General features: G+C 40.6%; 1 protein-coding gene across 4 annotated transcripts; it reads left to right on the top strand.

The window, feature by feature from the left end:
• Positions 1-2,624: 2,624 nt before the first annotated feature.
• On the top strand, positions 2,625-18,052 carry YPEL5 (yippee like 5). Of its 4 annotated transcripts, XM_070572937.1 has the most exons (4): positions 3,749-3,848; positions 4,030-4,211; positions 14,176-14,340; positions 16,144-18,052. In XM_070572937.1, exons 3-4 carry the CDS (start codon positions 14,200-14,202, stop codon positions 16,366-16,368), a joined length of 366 nt encoding a protein of 121 aa, XP_070429038.1. In that variant the 5' UTR covers positions 3,749-3,848; positions 4,030-4,211; positions 14,176-14,199; the 3' UTR covers positions 16,369-18,052. The 4 variants fall into 4 exon arrangements, with proteins under 4 accessions (XP_008512966.1, XP_008512968.1, XP_008512969.1 ...); XM_008514744.2 differs by lacking the exons at positions 3,749-3,848; positions 4,030-4,211 and adding an exon at positions 2,625-2,770; XM_008514746.2 differs by lacking the exon at positions 4,030-4,211 and having other exon boundaries at positions 3,711-3,848.
• The last annotated feature ends 1,979 nt before the right edge of the window (positions 18,053-20,031 follow it).

The raw sequence follows: 20,031 nt of genomic DNA, 5'->3' as shown, positions 1-20,031 counted from the left end.
TCTCGGTGGGAAAGTCTCAGTGTTATGAAGTGTCAATTTATTCCAAATTAAATTAATAGGTTTAACACAACTCTAACCAAAAGCCCAACAAGGTATTTTTCAAATCTCTCACCCTTTCTTTTTCATTTCTTTTCCATTTTTGTTATATTATCTTCAATCATATATGCTTTATTTCTAATGGTCATGCCACTGTCATCTCAGACCCATCATCTTTCACCCTAAATCAACCTTCCCAACCACCCTATATCTAGCAAAGAGAAATCATCACCCTACCAGTCACGTAGGATAAAATCTCTGGCTTATCTTTGAAAATTTCCTCTTCTTATCCACCTGTAAACAATCAGTCCAGCACAGCCATTCTTGTTAAAGTTAAACCTGCCCCTTCAGTTACATTCCTATCTGCCCTCCTTACCTCATATTTGGATCTAACTCTGCACATCACCATCATCTAGATTAATTCTTTAAAACTACGATTCTTATCATTGTCTTCCAAGTTTACAAATATTTTATTCAAGAACTCGACTGAGTGACCTTGGACAAGTTAGTTAATCACTGTGCCTCAGTATATTCATCTGTAAAATGGGAATAACAGTATCTACCTCACAGGGGTGTTATGAAAATTAAGTGAGTTAATAATTTTAAATCACTTAGAACAGTAAGAATTTTATATGTATTTGTTAAGTTAATAAATATCTTCCCCATTGTTTCACCTGGTACTTAAAGCGCTCACTTTGAGAAAAACTCATTCCTGTGGGTTTGGGCATTGCACGCCCTTTTCAAATGATTATATTCAGAAATACTTGACAAATATTTTATCAACGAACACAGGTGTTCATTACAGTAATATTTTTAATAGCAAAAGATTGAAGGCAACCTACATGTCTATTAGTAGAAAAAATAAGATTTAATAAAAGATGAGGTCATACTACGAAAAACTGTGGAGACAAAGGTAAATTTGTAGATAAAAGGCACATTTAACATGGAAGTATGGCCATAACATATTGAGTGAAAAAAGCAAGCTGAAGAATAAGAAGTACAACATGCTTTAATGCACATTTGTTTCGGGAAGCAGAGAAGGATACACATGAAGCTGTAAGAAGAGGACAGAGGTCTCTGTTACGAAATGAGGCTCTGTGACCATCCTACAATGAACAAGTGTTACTTCTGTAATTAGAGCTAAGTAGAAACAAAGGAATAATAAAGAGGAAAAAACTAAAATATGTTCAAAACTTCCTTATATCTTGCAAAACTCACTTATCAAAAGATCGTCAGTCCTTTTGCATTTGATATTCAGGTTTTTATCGAAATTGAGTGAAAATGCTGGTGAATTTGGGGTTGACGAGGAGTCAAAGGCTGGGATTTGCTTCAAAACCTCTACCCCACTAAAGATGCTTTAAACACCTTGAAGATAACCTAAAATGTTAGTCTTTATTTTTTTTACCTGAGAAATAGGCATCATCAAATATAGATGCTTTATCTTGAAAGTTGGCCAAAGATCATCAATGTAATTACCTGGGAAATTCCAATGGAAGGAAACACAAAACCTTCCATCTTAAGCATTGATTAAGGTTAAGGGAACAGCTACCCTTTTCAACAAACAAATCTCAGACTCTCTAAGGCAGAAAACCTGCACGTAGAAGACTCTAAATTTTCTCATCTTTTTGATAATCACTTCCACTACCAAAAGAAAACTCAGGGGGGCTGGCCCCCTGCTGGAGTGATTAAGTTCCTCCGCTCTGCTTTGGGGGCCCAGGGTTTCCGCAGTTCGAGCACGGACATGGCACTGCTCATCAGGCCATGCTGAGGCGGCATCCCACATAGCACAACCAGAAGGACGTACAACCAGAATATACAACTGCGTACTGGGGGGCTTTGGAGAGAAGAAGAAGAAAAGAAGATTGGCAACAGATGTTAGCTCAGTTGCCAGTCTTAAAAAAGAAAAGACTTAGGGAGTTGTAAATAAGTCAGGCATACTTGAAAAATCCTTTCTTCAGGAGTTCCTCTATGCCCAGACTCAAAGGGTTTGAGGTTTGTAAATAAAAGGTGGCCCTCTATAAGGAGTGGCAAGTGTAAGCAAACTCAGAGAAATTCATTACATGGTGCATTTTAACTATCTAGGCACCTGCTTTGCCTAGAAAAACAGCCTGTTTTCATTTGTCATCACTAGGCCTCAGAAAGCTAGGCCTTAGCCACCACCTGGTGACGCTGATGACGCGCGATGTCTCACAGCAGCCTTAATTAGAAAGGCTCAGCCGGCTCCTTTAAGAAGCAGACTCACGTGGACGCTGTGTTGTATGCTCTCAGCTGGGTGGGGGGGGTGTATCCTAAGCCTCCCCACATTGGCCGTCTTGGGAGAGGGAGGAGAGTTAGCCTCTTTCATTGGCTGTACGAGCCCGAGGTGCTGGGTCAGGGGCGGGGCGAGCGGCCGGGAGCTCACCCTGGGTCTGCGGCTTCTGGAAGGGGTGGGCCGCGACGCGAAAGGGAACGGGAGTGGGGGAGGGTGAGCCAGGAGAGGGGCGGGGCCCAGCTGAAGGGGGAGGGCGCCAGGGAGGGGGGCGGGGCCTAGAAATGAAGGGCGTTCGCAGCCAACCGGGAGAGCCGACTGTTCGAGGGGCGGAGCTACGCTCGATGATTGACGCTGAGGCCCTACCAGGGAGAGGCGGGGCCAAGGCCGGGGCCTGACTCAACCTGGAGACTCGGGTGACCGAGGGGCTTCATCCTAGCTGAGGAGCGAAGAGCCGCTGGGGCGCGGATCTCACAGCCGTTCGGGGTGAGTGCAGCGGGCGGGGGCTGCGCTCGGAACCCGCTGGGGACTGAGGAGCCCTCTGGGTCGGCGGCTTCGAAGCACTCGGGGATCGGCCTGGGGCGGGGGGCCCAGGAAGGAAGTGCCTCTTCCTCGCCGCGCTCCCCCGGGGTCCCAGCGCGGCGCCCCCGGCCCCTGTGGGCGGGCCCCGGCGCCGGGGCGGCGGGCGGACGAGCTGGCCTGTTTCCTCTTTGTGAGGCCCAGGCGCGGCGGCCGTCGTCGGCCCGCCCCCGCCGCGCAGCCGGGGGACCGGCGACCGCAGCAACCGCGACCCCTCATTCGGCGCCCGCGCCTCCCGCCGCAGTCACCCGCCGCGGCGGGACCCCAGGCGCCGTCTCGGAGGCCCTGCGTGTCGCGGCGAGGCCTCGGGCGCCCCCTCGGCGGGCAGTTTGGCCGGCGACCCCCCGCCTTGGCTGCCCCGCCCCCACGGGCCGCGTCCCCGCCGCAGTGTCGGGGGCGCGCCCGGGGTTCCGCGCCGCCGTGGTCGCCCCGGAGGCCTGGCCGCCTCGCCGCGACCTCGGCCCCCCCAAGTGAAGTCCGAACTCGACGCCGAGGTGTGGGGCCGTGATTACGCCACGGCGGGGCCCGTGCTCAAAAAGGGCCACATCTCCGGCCCACTGGCATTTGCCACGGGCGGGGGGGGGGCGGCGCTGGCTTTTGTTTTCTGCCCCGTAGGCCCCCTACCCTCCTGCTCTCCAGCTGACCCCTGGCCCGAAGGAGGGGGTCCCTGCCTCCCGGGCAGCGTCGGGCGTCCCGGGCCGGGGGCCGCCCGCTCAGCTGTTTCCGGCCCGTGTTTGTTGTGCCGGAGGAGGCCCCGCCGCGCCGCGCCCGGCCCCTCCCGATTGGCCCGTGGCGTCACGTGCCCGCAATCAGCTGGGGGCAGGCGGGGCGGGCGGGGCCTGGGCGGCTGCGGGCCCAGCGGACGGGGCGCGGGGGTCGTGCGGCCGCCCGCTGCCCCGCGGCGGGGCGCGTCCTTCCGCTGCTCGCTGCTGGGGAAGGAGGCGTGCTCTTGCCGCTCCTTTATTCTACGCTCCCGCGTGGATAGGTAGGACAATGAGGATTACGAACAGCGGGAATGGAAAACTGAACTGCTACAAAGACGTGTTTAATCCTGACGCCTGTTAATCCCCCCTTCGAGGGCGAGTCTGGGAAGGTGTACAGCTCATTTATTTTTAAACTTTTTCTGTTTACAGAGCCCGTTGGTAATCTGAGGATTTTTATTCTAGATCTCCTTGACAGATGGAAAACCTGAAGTAACCTCAGGCTAACCTTGTGATTTTGGAAAACTAAACTTGCTGGTGAATTAACTGGGGGTAACAGGCTCTTAGCTAACTTTGTACAGCCGTATTTGCAGTGTTTCAGCTGCATGCCAACAAAGATGAACCAGAATGCGTGAAGTGTTTCCAAGGTACATATTTGTGCCAGATGTGAAGTGTCGTGGTGGATTATTTTCCTAAAAGTTTATTGCATAATTGTACTGTGTTAGGTAAGAAGGAAATTACAAGAACTTAACGATCTTTTCTCTAGAAGGTTACCGTTTAGTGAAAAGTCATAGATAAGTGAAATTGAGTAACAATATAAAGTTAAATATTAGTAGGTTATGAAATGAGTGTTAGAAGAATTCAAAAATGGAGCCGTGAGAAATAAGAGTGAAGTAGGAAGCCTTCGAAGTGGCCTGGTATTGATTAGACCTAGAAAATGGACAGGCTTTGGGTTGCCATTGGGCAGGCAGAAGCCTGGGAGGAAAACCAGAGGCCTGGATCATTTACAAATAGTGAGAAGTGGAGCTTGCGGAATTTGGCACGCAAAATATTTTCCACATATCCCATTATCTTTCTGGGTATGTAGTGGAATACCAGGTAAAGTGAATGCTCCTCAGAAAGGACACCCTCACTCAGCTCAGTGCCCAATACAGGCCTCCTGGTTGGCTTTTTTTAGTTTGTCTCTAGCAACCATCTTATCTATAGGAGAGGGAGGTGATGAAACTTCCTCAAGTAAATTATTTAACTCTATAGGGGAACTAAGTAAATTGGATTTTAATAAATTTTCTCAAAAAGTAAAGTACATGCAGCGTCTTTTAAAATATCTGGATCATTGAGAACTTTTCCCTAGACTTATTTGCCTTTTGCTGTGCTTAAGTGGTGGGAGAGAGTAAAAGGTTTAGAAACAATAAGAAGGGAAAGAAAATAAGGCCAAAATTAAGTCTAAAAAGAAGAGATTGAACTAGCTACCACCCTCCAAAAAAACAGCCTTTGAGACATGAAGCTAGTCCTAAATATATTCATTAGATGTGAAGATAGTCCTAATTATATTCATGACCAGAATATCATTTTAGGTTTTATAGTGCCTAAATGGCTATATAAATCAGTACTGTCAGTTTCTCTGGTAATTCTTTCTGGTAATGTCAGAACTGAACCTGGGCTATGCCTTGAACTTGCTACTTGACACCAGAATCAGGAAACTAGTCAGTTAAATTGTACTTGGCTTCATCCAATTAGAGGCTTTTTTGAGTCATGGTATTGCATCACAACAAATGAGAGACCTTGAATTTGTCTTACCAGAAGTTGTTTTGGGGAGACTACCAACTCAGATTGTTTTAGCTGACTCACAGAGTTATCTGACTGGTCGCCTTATCTAGTGATTGCTAAACCATAAGTATTATAGAAATATAGTAAACTTGAAAAACGTTTAAGAACAACAAAGGCATTATTAGAGGGGCAAGAACAAAAATATAAAAGTTACTGGCAAACGAAGACCTGATTGCACAACCAGAACATCATTTGACACACCAGTAACTGGTCAGGTATTGCAAGGGAATTCATAAGAGGAAAGAACAGCTTTCTTGTGTTACCGAGAAACCTTGGCTTAGTGAAAATTTTGTACAAAAACTGGAAAATTGGCTTTTAGGGATCAAACTCAGTTTATTATTTTCCTTTGTAGGTTTTCAGTAGAATTTAATCACAAATCAGTATGAAAATAGTTGATGAAATTACAATAGCACTAAATGCTAATTATAGTAATCAACCCAGCACTGTTAAAAGTTCTTTGGGTTTTGTTCCTTTGTTTTGGAAAGGGCAGATACTGAAAACCAGATATACAGGCATGCTTCTGCATGTTTCCATTTTAGTAGGACCATTGCAAAATACACCCTCCTCTGCAAGGGTAGACTGCTTTAACCCTTTCTGCACAGTCAGTTCCCTGCAGAACAGGGAACCCACCATCCACCACCTTCTGGTGTGGTGGAAAAGCCCCTCTCACCTGTCCAAGGATAGATAGAGTTCTGGTGGCCCGTGTGTTCTGTGGTCTATGGAGATGCCCTGAGGAAATAGTTCCTTTTCAAAGGGAAAGTCTGTCTGTGAACTGGGTGTTTTCCCATCAGAGGGTCCATAGAGATGCAAAGCAATACCTACTATTCTTCTCCCTGGTATTTTTAGGGCTGGGAAGTGTGACGCCTCCTTTGGGCAAATTCTGCTTGCCAGGGTTGAATCTTAACTGGATTATTAATTATAGGGAGGGCAAGTACCTATTTTAAAACCTAGAACTGTGACACTAAGAATTTGAGATGCTTTAGAAGGTTTCTAACCTTCCTCTTGTAATTTCTGTCACGTGGTCACTTAGCTTTGCAGTAATTAACAGGAGGTGAAGCCAACAATTAATTATTGTTTATTTCATACCCTTTCTGAGCCTTGCTTTCTTCACCTGTAATAGGAGGGGGAAGTTGTGGTGGGGAATGTTGAAGAAGGTAATCTAATTTTACTAGATTTACCTTTATTTAGCATTTACTGTGTGCTGGGCACTGTTCTCAGAATGTATTACCTCGATTTAATTCTCTCAACTCAGAGGTGGATACTGCTATTCCCATTTTACAGATGGGGAAGCGGAGGATACCTTCCCCAAAGTTTACACAGCTTTTAAGGGGCAGAGCTAAGAGTTGAATCCAGGCAGTCTGGCTGTGTACTGAGTTCAAGTATCTGGGCTACATTGTTTAAATCCTGGGGGTCAGGAGAGAAGGAGGCAGCGGCTGGGTATATATTATCTGTTTTTATAATCTTTTCATTGTTGATCTTCACCATGCTGAACTGATTACAGAAAGTTAAAGATTTTAACTAGAAAATCCATGGAGAAAAGGAGAATGGGATTAAATTGATCTTGTCCTGTACTCCTGTTGATCCTTAAACATAAACACTGACCAAGTTTACTTTTTCTCTGAGAAAACTGTCTACTTTCTAAATGAAAAGCTCTTTCACTGTCTGAACAAGTTTTAAGCGGGGGTTGGCACACTTTCTGTCAAGGGCCAGATAGTGAATATTGTTAACTTTGCAAGCCACAAAGTTTCAGTCGTAACTACTCAAACTCTGCCATTGTAGTGAGAGAGCAGCCTAGTATAAACAAATGGGTGTGGCTGTGTCCCAGTAAAACATTATTTATGGACACTGAAATTTGTATTTCATGTAATTTTCATGTGTCACAAAATATTCTCTTCTTGATGTTTTTTTCCTACCACTGATAAGTGTAAAAACCATTTTTAGCTTGTGGGCCATACCAAGAACAGATGGTGAGCTGACTTTTGCCCATAGGCCTTAGTTTTCGGACCCCTGCTTTTAAGGACAATATTTAGCAATGAGTCAGACTATTGAACAAGATACCATATTTAATTTATAAGTGTATGTATATATACACACACATATATATGTATGTAAGTCAGTCTACATATACATACACACCAGTGCCAGCAATGAATAAGTGGAATTTGAAATTAAAAACACAATACCATCTACATTAGCATCCAAAAAAATGGAATAATTAGGTATAAATCTAACAAAATGTGTACAAGATATTTATAAGGAAGAGTACAAAACTCATGAATGAAGTCAAGTAAGTGGAGAGAGATAACATGTTCATGGGTAAGAAGACTCAGTGTCAAGACATCAGTTCTCCCACAACTAGAAGGACCTGCAACTAAGATATACAACTGTGTACGGGGGCGGGTTGGGGAGATAAAAGAAGAAAAAAAAAGACATCAGTTCTTCCCACCTTGATCTGTAGACTCAGTGCCATCACACTCCCAGCAGGTTACTTTGTGAATATCTACAAGCTGATTAAAATCTGTAGAAAGGCAAAAGACCCAGAATAGCCAACACAGTAGTATTGAAGGAAAAGAATAATGTCAGAAGACTGACACTACCTGACTTTAAGACTTACTGTAAAGCTACAGTAATCAAGACAGTATGGTACTGGCAAAAGAATAGACAGATCAATGAAACAGGATAGAGAGCCCAGAAATAGACCTACATCAATAAAGACAACTGATCTTTGACAGAGGAGCAAAGGCAATACAGTGAAGCAAAGATAGTCTTTTCAGTAAATGGTGCTAGTACAACTGGACATCTCTGCAAAAAAATGAACCTAAACATAGACCTTACACCCCATTTGCAAAAATTAACTCAAATCACATACCTTAATTTAAAATGCAAAACTATAAAACTAGAAGATACGTAGGAGGAAAACTAGATGACCTTGGGTATGGCAGTCACTTTAAATACAACACCAAAGACATGATCCATGAAAGAAATAATTGATAAGGTGACTTCATTAAAATTAAAATCTTCTCTCTGAAAGACAACATCAAGAGAATGAGAAGGCAAACCACAGGCTGGGAGGAAATATCTGCAAAAGACGTACCTGATAAAGGACTGTTATCCAAAATATACAAAGAACTCTTAAAAATCAATGATAGGAAAACAACCTGATTAAAAAATGGGCCAAAAACCTTAAAACACCTCACAAAAGAAGATATACTGATGGCAAATAGCATATGAAAAGATGCTCCACCTCATATGTTATCAGGGAAATGCAAATTAAAACAACAATTAGGTACCACTACACACCTATTTGAATAGCCAAAATCCAGAACACTGACACCACCAAATGCTGACAAGAATGTAGAGCAACAGAAACTCTCATTCATTGTTGATGGGAATGCAAAATGGTATGGCCACTTTGGAAGATAGTGTGGTGGTTTTTTATAAAACTAAGCATATCATATGATCGAGCAATTGCAGTCCTTGGTATTTACCCCAAAGGAGTTGAAAACTTGAGTCCACTAAACAACCTGCACATGGATGTTTGTAGCAGCTTTATTCATGGTTGCCAAAACTTGGAGGCAACCACAGTAGGTGAATGGATAAATGAACTGGTACATCCAGACAATTGAATAATATTCAACACTAAAAAGAAATGAGCTATCAAGCCATTAAAAAGCATGGAGGAACCTTAAATGCATATCACTGAGTGAAAGAAGCCAATCTGAAAAAGCTACATACTATATGATTTCAACTACATGATGTTCTGAAAAAGGCAAAACTATGGAGAGAGCAAAGAAGATTGGGGTTCCCAGGGGTTGGTAGAAGGGAGGGATGAACAGACGGGGCACAGAGGATTTTTAGGGCAGTGAAAATACTCTGTAATAATATAATGATATGTGTTGTTATACCTTTGTCCAAACCCATAGAATGTCCAACACTGAGAGTGCACCCTAATGTGAACTGTGGACTTTAGGTGATGATGATGTATCAGTGTAGTTTTGTCACTTGTAACAAATGCACCATTCTGGTGGGGGATGTTGATAATGAGGGAGGCTATGCATGTGTGGGAGCAGGGGATATCTGGGAAATCTCTACCTTATTTTGTTGTGCACCTAAAACTGCTCTAAAAAACCCTCAATTTAGAAAAATATCTTTTTTAGAAAATTGTTTTATTGACCTGGACTCAAACTAGGAAATTAATATGGTCCATAATGTCTAATTTTTAAAATACATTCCTGGAAACTTTGTTTTTCATGGATTTCTGAAAGAGAAAATCTTTTTTTCTCTTACAGATTATGTAAATCCTGTAAATGTTTTGAAAATTCTGTAGAAAAGAAAGAGGTCCTAAGAGTGTGATTGCTTCACCAAAGTCTCCTATTAAAATAGAAATTGAAAATTCTAGGTAGCTAAATGTGCTGTTTCTTGAAGGGGGTAGGAATTGAAAACAATTACTGAAGTATGAGGGACATAACATCTAAATGAGTTTCACTTACGTTTTCAACCTGGCCCTCACTGTTTCCAGTAATTTCAGATAAACTGATAAATAAGCTCCTAGTTCAACAACCAAGTTTGGCACTTTTCTTATTTCAACCTTTTAAGGATTTTAATAACCTGGAACTAAGAAAAGCTAGTACCAAAAAGGCCTTAATTATAAAATTATCTAGGGAATGGTACTTACAAAAATTAAGATTATTCAGTTACTGTTTTTTGCTTGAAATGTTGAAAAGGAAGAAAGTGTCTTAAAGCTTTAGCTATGATGAGTTTGGCCCTAGTTATGGTTATAAACTTGAACTTCAACACTAACAGATACTAAAGCACACATTTTATTACTTAGGGACATAGTAAGATGCCCCCAGAATCAACACAGAGGATATTAGTCATCTTTGAAAGCAGCTCATTCTTAGGGTGTTTTAGAAATATGTGAGGTTTGGGAGCCTTCTAAGTCCCGAGCAAGGTGATTAGCATATCTGGGAAATATTTTGGATGTGAAGACAATCAGAAAGTTGATCAGTGTTTGCCTGTGGCTGGGATGGGAGGAGAGCATGACTGCAGAAGGGGTTGTGGGAGGTGGTGGAAATCTTCTGAAGCTGGTTTGTGGTGATGGTAGCACAACTTAGTAAATTTACAAAAAATCATTCAGTTGTACTCTGACAGTGGCTAAATTTTATGGTATGTAAATTATTCCTTTAAAAAAATTTTTTTTTTTTTAAAGAATCAGCTATACTCTATCCTGTCAGGAAAAAAGTTTCAAAGTTTGTAGAGGGGTGGTCTGTGTGAGCTCTTTGAAAGGGATGGCTGGAGTACATGCCTTTGACCTTATTTTTGTAGCACTGTCTGGCACAAATGGAGTAGTACCTGTGAATTTATGTTGCATTTAGTAATAATAGACACTCCCTGACCACAAGAGGTTTATCTAGAAGTGATGAGAATTTGAATTAAGACGTTAATGAGGGGGAGGGAGGAAAGACCTCCAAAAGTGATTTAGAAGGTATTATTGATTTTGCATTTTCTTTAAGAAGTTGCCAGGGTTTCTCGTTTAGGAGAGTGTGTGATTGGAATTGCCACCAACCAAGATAGGGAATATAGGAGGATCAGCACAGAGGCGGGAAGGATACATGATAAATCTGAGGGAGAAAGACTGAATCTGGAGCCGTCTGGTCATTAGAGAGTGAGTGGAGTGAAAAGAACTGGAGCAAGATTTAGTTCAGATCCCAGCTTGGCTGGTTTCAGAAAGTCACACAATCTTTATTTCTTCCTCTAAAAATACTTACTGTAGAAATTGTCAAGATTAAATGTGCTAAGTAAAGTACCAAGTATGGTATCCTATACAGTGTAGACACTAAATAATTATTAGATCTAAGGCAGAGTTCAGTATATCATCCAGATCCAGAGAAGTCTGATTCACATGTTCTGTCTTAGCATTTTAATGACCTTCCCCCTTCAAATAGAATGCCACTGTGTTATTTATGTCAGCCTCTTGAGAGTTTGGATAGTGTCAGTATTAGGTTGCGTTTCTAGCCCCTGCAACGCCCAGGCTTAACACATGGAACCTAATGACCCTGCAGAAGTTTTTCTGCTTCCTAAAGACCTTTGACAGCAAGTGATGTTTTGCTTGCTTTTGCTAGATTCCCTGGCATTCTAGCTTCTCTCTTGTGGCAAATAAGAACTACATTTTACAGTTTTATATACATTTATAGTACTCTATAAATGGTAACCACAACTAGGAATAGTGGTTCTGCACAGATATTTTTGGTCCTGGTAATGAATCATAATTGAATCCAGTAAAAATACTTGAGTAAAAGACTAAAAATAGACTCAACTTGAAGCAGGGAAGAGAAAGCGTGTTAAATCTATTTACCCATTTAGGAATAAAGAGCTTGCTTGTATCCAGTAGCAAATGGTCACAGCTGTATTGTAATTCTGAACCAAAGATAGAATGATGTAGGCAGAAAGTATAGGGAGAATTCATTTTGAAGTTCAGTACATTTTCCATGATAACATTGTATCTGCCACGGTCAATTGAAAACATCCAGTTACTCCAACGTTATGATTGGAATAAATTACGGTATGAATATTTTTTTTCGAGTTTGAAGGAAAATTGGCTTTAAAGTAACGAGTCCCAGAATCCCAATCTAGAGGCTAAATGACTGCACAAATACTAGTTTGTAGAGAAATATAGAATCCGAGGACTATGTTTTAAGAGGTGAGACTGTTGATTCCTTTCTGTAAATGACCAGTATTAGGAGAGATGACCAGAATCAACTCACAGGGTCGTTGAATGTTTTATTTATTTTGAGAGTGGTAAACTCAGATGTCTTACAGGTAAAGTAATTATGTGCAGCAGAGTAGACGGAGCGAATGGCACGGCCTTCCGGGGGAAGTTGCAGCCACCACTCAGCTCTAGTCAGTTGTTGCTGTAGGAGAACACATGCCCCCTGTTGCCAGATCCCCGTTGTTAAAAAAGCCCAACATACAGGCTCTTTAATGAAATCTCTCAAATTTTAAGTGGCGGCTCAACTTTTTTATTAAGGATGAAAAAGTGTGTGGGACAAATAAAACATCTCCACCTATGTTTTGTGAGGGAAGGGTCATTTGTTTTGTTCACGCTGTGTCCCTGCACTACCAAATGAGAGCATCTGGAAAAAGTAATGCTCTCTTAAAGACTGAGTAGGCTGTGAGTCTTACCTTTTGTTGTTATTTTGCAGAAATGTAATCAGAAAGCTAAATATCATTTCTTAAGTCTTTTTTTTACCTATGGTTTATTCATTGACAGTCTTGTTAATGCACTGGTTTTCCTTTTACTAGCTACAAATTTGTAATTATGTTCACTTGTGTTTATACATATAAATATTATATATTATAAATATATTGTATTTATATACAAGTAAATATATATAATTCAGTTGTGATTATATTCATTTGTTTTCATTCCTTATTAAACTTCCATATCATATTGTTTAATGGGAATCATTGTGATCTTCATGACAATGACATTTCGACTGCCTAATGTCTGAAGAATTTCACAGATGTAAGAAGGAATAGAATTTTCTTTTTAATTTGTTATGGAATTCCCCCAATTTAAGATGGCGATGAATTCTTATTACAGACATAGATTCTAGGGGTTTTTTTCATAGTAGCAGCTCTGTCCGCTCTGCATGCCGTTTTAAAGACATGTAATATTAAATTTTTAAAACATAGCTGCTGATAACTATACCCAGGAGTAAATTCTTTTTTAACTGAAAGCTATAGTATATTCTTGACTCCATATAGATATTTAAAAATATTGTTTTTTAGGGAATTAATTGCTGTGAATTTAAGGAGTTACATATATTAACTCTCCCAACTTTTGAAATATTGAAGTGTGATTATGCTTGTTTCGAAAGTTGGATTCAAAGCTTTTTTCCCCAAATGTTTCAGCACTTCTGTGATTTATTGAATCGGTACGATTTCTTAAATATAAGTTATGTAATAATGGCTCATGTTTCCCTTCTCTGTTCTTGTTTTCCTAACCTTATGCCAGGCCTAGACCGTCTTGTGTGTCCTCTTAGAGGAGGCAGTGTACGGTAATGGAAGGATTTTGGCCTAGAGTTGGGTGAACTGCATTCCAGTCATGATTTTCTGTACTTGAAAACAGTTAATAACCTTGGATAATCTATGAAGTGGGGGTGATAACCTCACACAGTTGCCATGATGATTTTGAAATAAGTAAAGCACCACAGACTCAAACTTACTAATGTTGGTGCCATCACCTGTACACAGTTGTAGATGCACCTGATGACCAGAGACCTGCTCACCCATGCTCTCAAACCAGACTGCCCTTTTCTAGTTTTCTGATTGCCCCTTTTTCTACTCTTATCTGCTCATCCCACTCATGCCCCACAAGCCTTCTCTCACATTATACGTACTCAGAATGTGTACTTAACACTTAGGCTAGACCTTTTTTCTCACCTTTTTGCATGTACTTTTCATCATTCACTTGCTGATATTCCACTTTCTTCCTATTTTTTTCATAGCAATGAAAAGAGAGGTGATAACATTCCTTGGCCTTGCCTAAGCATGTTTACTTCCTTGGCTCACTGCTTCTAAAATATTCTTAGCTTGGGTATGCCTGTTTATTTGTTCAGTGTGTGAATTTGGATCCTTTTGTTCAGAGTCAGCTGTTTCACATATTGAGTACTACAAAGTAGAGATCACATATATAGAAAAGGTTCTCTGTGACCCCTACCAAATAGTAACACATTTTTTTAAATCATAATGCATTTCTTCTCCTTTTCCCTTTGCTCCTAGGTTTTTAGAACTTCAACTGTAAAAATGGGCAGAATTTTCCTTGATCACATCGGTGGTACCCGTCTGTTTTCTTGTGCAAACTGTGATACGATCCTGACCAACCGCTCAGAACTCATCTCCACTCGGTTCACAGGCGCCACTGGCAGAGCATTTCTTTTTAACAAGGTTGGTGGGATAACCAGTTTCATTTCCTAAGTGGGTTTAGTAGATATATTTGACAGCAGTATCAGAATACTCCTCAGAGCTTAGAAATAACAGGAAGAGTTAGAATGAGAGCTGTAGTCTATAGAAATGATTGCTCACTAGCTTGTCTTTGATGGGACCTCAGGAAGGCAATACTAGAATGTGATTTTTAACCTTGGAAGTTTAAAGACTTATAATGAGAAGGGTCATCTCCATTGCTTCAGAAAACATTCTGTGTAAGAATTTGGTAGTGACTTCACAGACTTTGGAAGAAGGGGCTGAGACACTGATTTATCCTTATAGGAAGGTAGCTGTATTAAACTTGACATACGCATAACTTGACATAGCTTGACAATGCAGATGAATAAAGATCATCTAACCAACTTCCCTTGCTCTAATTTCTGCTCACCAATCATCCTCCTAATTATGATTTGGATTGTCACATAAGGTTGCTGGCAGGAAGAATGTTTTCCTGATTTATAAATGTGTGTCTTGTCTGCCTGCTTCTATAGTTTCCGGCTTGCTTTGAAATTGGTTGATGTGATTATGCCTCCTGGAGTCTAATGTGTACTGACAAAGTTGAATTTCTGAATCTTTTAGGCAAAGGAACAGAACTAGTCCAAGGTCCTGCTCTTAGAAGGCCAACGAAACTTCCCCTGTGGACACCCCTCTGTTCATTTAGAAACAAGTTTTTCTCTCAGGGAATTGATATATACCCCTTGATCTCTATTTAGGTATAGAGCAGGGGTTAGCACACTACGGCAGACCAACTGCCTTGTTTTGTAAATAAAAGTTAATGCAGTACAGCCATGCTCATTCATTATGCATTGTGTATGGCTGCTTTTGCAATAGCAAGCTAAATAGTTAGAACAAAGACTATATAGGGGGCTGGACCGTGGCCGAGTGGTTAAGTTCACACTCTGTTTTGGTGGACCAGGCTTCACCAGTTTGGATTCAGGGCACGGACCTACACACCACTCATCAGGCCATGCTGTGGTGGCATCCCACATAGAAGAGCTAGAATGACCTATAAGTAGGATATGCAACTATGTACTGGGGCTTTGGGGAGGGAAAAAAAAAGGAAGATTAGCAACAGCTGTTAACTCAGGGCCAATCTTCCTCAACAAAAAGGAAAAAAATGACCATATAGCCCTCAAAGCCAGAAATATTTCCTATCTGGCCCTTTACAGAAAAGTAAATTGTAGAAGATTATTGGGTATTCTGAATCATTGGAAATTCTTGATAGAGTGTTTGAACCCACTTGACAACTATATATTACAATGTGTGGTCTGTAGTAGGCTTAGTCTCTCCCAGCCTATGTATAAAATGTATTTTCAGAAACAAATTTGGCAGACTTTTTATGGAATTACCTGGTCTAGTTTTTTATGGAAAACTTGGTCCAGGTTCTTTTACATTGGTAGCCTTATTTGCACTTATCACTTAATGATGAATAACAGTTAGACCCAATCCTACGTTTTTTTGACTCCAGGTCAAGGACTCTCCACTACAACCCAGAAACATAACTAGTATGTATGAACAGTGTGGCTTGGACTAGTACAATAATTCATGATTGTGTTAGATGTCCAATGTGGTGCAATTTCCAGATGTTTACCTCTCCCAGCAGCTTCTAAAAATAGCTCTTGGGTAGGATATTGTGGATTTGACTGAAGTAACTACTGCTTTTTGCTTTTCTGAAGTTGCTGTTATTGCACCAGCCAAAAATTGTGTATTTTTTTGACAAATAACTTACATGCCTTTGCAATTTTGTATTCACACGTTCCTTAGGTGGTTAACCTGCAGTACAGTGAAGTTCAAGACCGGGTCATGCTCACTGGCCGCCACATGGTTCGAGATGTGAGCTGCAAAAACTGCAATAGCAAACTGGGATGGATCTATGAGTTTGCCACTGAAGACAGCCAGCGTTATAAGGAAGGCCGTGTGATCCTGGAACGTGCTCTAGTTCGAGAGAGTGAGGGCTTTGAGGAGCATGTACCATCTGATAACTCTTGAAGAAAAAGAGAGAACTCCATCTTTTCCCAGGTCTCCTTCACTGAAAACAAAAATCTACTTACATACACTGTCACCTTAGCATCAGAGTCGGATTCATGAACTGAGGAACAAGAGGTTGTGAGAATCTAAGATGGAACCTTTCTTTCTTTCTTTCTTTTTTTAAAATTTTCTATTTTCCATCCAACAGCAGTGTGTAGAAAGAATATTATGCAGATGCCGATAATTTTTTTTCCCGATGTTTACATCTTGAGGCAGAATAGTCTGTCTGCAGCTACATGGTGGGCTATGTGAGGAAAAAAATCTGGGCTATTAGAGTGAAAAAGTGTGTTTTCTGTAAATTTTGAAAGGAAAATGTGTCAAGAGCATGGTTTTTAAACTTATTTGAGCTTCATTTTAAGACTTTTTTTAAAAACCCAATTATTTCATTTGATTTGCTAGCTTCAGAGAAGAGATCCGAATTTGTGACCAGCGCTAAAGGTTCAGTGTTAGTATGGCTTGTGCTGGCCATTGTGCCATATTCTTGTTGGAGATGAACCGTAGCACCAGAGCCCATTCTTCCTTGTCAGTCTTGACCCAAAGATGTCAGCATTCTTAGTTATTTGTCACCACATAATTGGTGTTGATTGGAAACTTCCTGAAGTGGGGCAGAACTGCTTGGTTGTCTTTTCCATGTAACTTAAGCATAGTAATATAAATAAAGTAATAGTTGGATGTTTTTGGTCCTGTGTTGCTTTTAAAAACACCTTTAAAAAGAGCAGGGTATTTGACAAGTAATTTTCATAGTAGTGTTTCTTTTCATCTCTTAAGCTAAATTGACTGTGTATAAGGTATTACTTTGTTTAAATTAAAGCATACTGTTTAAACGCACAATATTGCATTTAGAAAACAGTTGAACAGAACATCAGTGTGCATTCATGCAGAAAGCATTTCATCTGCATCTCTTTTAAAAGAAGGGGGAAAATGCAGCAACCTAACTAAAAACACTGCTTCATGAAGTGTTTCTGCCTTTCCTCCTCAATTTTGCATTGATTTTGACAAGTCTGTAGAGCCTAATAGTTTCATCAAAGGATTAGATCTCTTAGCATTATTTTCTCAGATCTTCCCTCAGAAGTTCAGCTGTCGAAATAGAAACTGTACTTTCCACTTGAAGGGATCAAATTTGACTCAGGGTGTTATTTTAGCCCCAAATTTACAACATTATGAAGTGTTAAAATGTAAATGTTTCTTTATCCAAACTATTTCTAGATATTCTAGTATTTGCTTCTGGTGGAAAAGTGACATTTAAAATTGGCTAATTATTTAAATGAGTGAATGGATGTTTGAGTGCTCAATTTCTAGGTCTTTGTCTAGAAAGGAAATTTGCTTCAATTAACAAAATCTGTCTCTGATGTTAGAGGTAACTCCTTAGTACAGTTAAGATTGTTTCTCTTATTTGCCTTTGGGCTCTTGGTTAGAGGCATAGGTCTCTGATTAAGTAGGTGTATATTACTGCATTTGAGATAAGTGGACACAAATTCTTCTCTATCCTTGTTTTACCATGGACTAAATCTTCAAGCATTAAGAAACAGCCTTCATTCCCATTCATTTCCATACTTGCCTTTGATTATATGCAGATTCCTAGTAGCATGCCTACCTACAGCACTATGTGCATTTGCTGTCACAATAAAGTATATTTTGTCTTGCATTGGTGCAATACTGCTACTTATTTTCCACTGATCCTTGTCTAGTGATCATCTTGTCTTAATTTTTATCTATGAACGTATGTTATACCTTTGAGTAGCTGTAGCTTTCTTCACTTGTCAGTAATAAGGTGACAGTCTGGCTTAGTTAACTCTACCTAATTTTACACCTGGAGATAACTGAGTTTGCCAATATTAACTTCTCTGAGATTCTTTTGCCTTAGACACTGACAACTATAGTATATATGAACAAATAAAGTACAATTGTGTTGCTTAACTACAGGTACATTCTGAGAAGTGCATCATTAGGCAATTTCATCCTTGTGTGAACATCACAGAGTGTATTTACACAGACCTGCACCGTATAGACTACGACACACCTAGGCTATATGGCACTAATCTTATGGGGCCACCGTTGTATATGTGGTCTGTTGTTGACTGAAACATTGTTATGCAGTGAGCGACTAAATGTCACATCACTAGGTTAGCTTTCAGGTGACTGTGGCATGTACCACAGCAACAGGTTCCTTTATGCCTTCCTTTTAAACACTATTCCATTTGCCCAAAAAAAGGCAATATGGAAGATCCAGTCAGATTGGATTATTTACAGAAAAGCAAACACACTGTTCACTAGAGATGGGAAACCACTAATGGGGATGGTTTTGCTTTGGGGTGTGAAGGAAGGTGAATATACTGCATAGTAAGTGGATTACTGAAGAGTATAGAGATTAAGCCTTGGAAGACTTGAGAATCCTTTCTCTTAGTTTTAGGTGACAGTGACCATAAGTTGTGATCTTAAGAAACTTGAGTGCTTTTACTTAAAGACACTAAATTTGTTAGTAATTATGTAATGCTTTAAGTTACAATTGTGAGTGGCTGCTTTGGGATTGGAGGGGAAAATAGCAGTGCCATATCTGTTTTCTAAATTTACCTATTCATGAAAGTCATATGGGATGTTTAAATGCGGAGTCTGGGCCCCAGGCTAGGGTGGAATCAGTCCACAGGTAATTTTTGATCAGGCAGGAATGGGAAGCTACCGATTATAAAATATTCAGGGACATGTTTATGATGGTTCATTTCCACAACAGTTACAAAAATATCTCACAGTTTAAACAGATATCCACTAATTGCATGTCTGTTTTTAACACCAGCTTCTCACCAGGAGCCATATAAAACCAAAACTGTTTCTTCTAGGGAAGATGTGAATTGGGAATAGAGCAAGATTAAACTGAAAAACTCCTGTTAGGTCAGCTCTTGCATTGATATGAAGATATCTATTATAGAAATAAAGCAGAACTAAGGAGAAGTTGGGATACTCATCTTTAATTGGGTGCGAATTTTATGGCTGCTTCATTCTAAAATATTGGGGCTTCCCAAATTGAAACTTCTATGTTAAGGCATAAAATATACATTCCAAAGCTCCATTAAGGGTTTTGTGATCCTGGGCATCACTTTACATATTTAGGTTTTTGAAGTCATCAGCAATTTGAACACTTGGGAGGTTTGTTAAACAGTGATTTATGTCCCCATGACTGCTTGCCCCCTGCCAATACTGGATTGGTCTCTGAGGTGGAACCCAGAAATCCAGATTTTTTACCAAGCTGCAAAGATAACCTGTCTGCTAATATGTGAGAATCACTACTCAAAGGGTTATTCAAGCTCAAAATTATGGTTGTGGTGTGTTAGCGCCTGGTAAAAGCAGGTGTTTTTTCACAAGAGGCCCACAGCCTTAGAAGTGTCAATAAGCAACAGATTGATATGATTTCCACCTGCTTAAAAACTGACTTAAAATTGGATAAGTGCAACAGTTAGATAAACTGACTTTAAGGAGACGAGAAGTCTCCGGGAAAAAGGTTTCCTCGAAGGATCACTAGACTTTAAAGACCTGTCATCAATGCTGACTCTCTGATTTATTTCCTGTGTGACTTTGGGAAGTGTGTGACGTCACCTCTGAACCTTAGTCTTCTCAAGTAAGAATTGGAAA

This window comes from Equus przewalskii, chromosome 14 (genome assembly GCF_037783145.1).
Source record: "Equus przewalskii isolate Varuska chromosome 14, EquPr2, whole genome shotgun sequence".
NCBI classification, from domain to species: Eukaryota; Metazoa; Chordata; class Mammalia; order Perissodactyla; family Equidae; genus Equus; species Equus przewalskii.
This window is presented reverse-complemented; position numbering and strand designations above follow the sequence as displayed.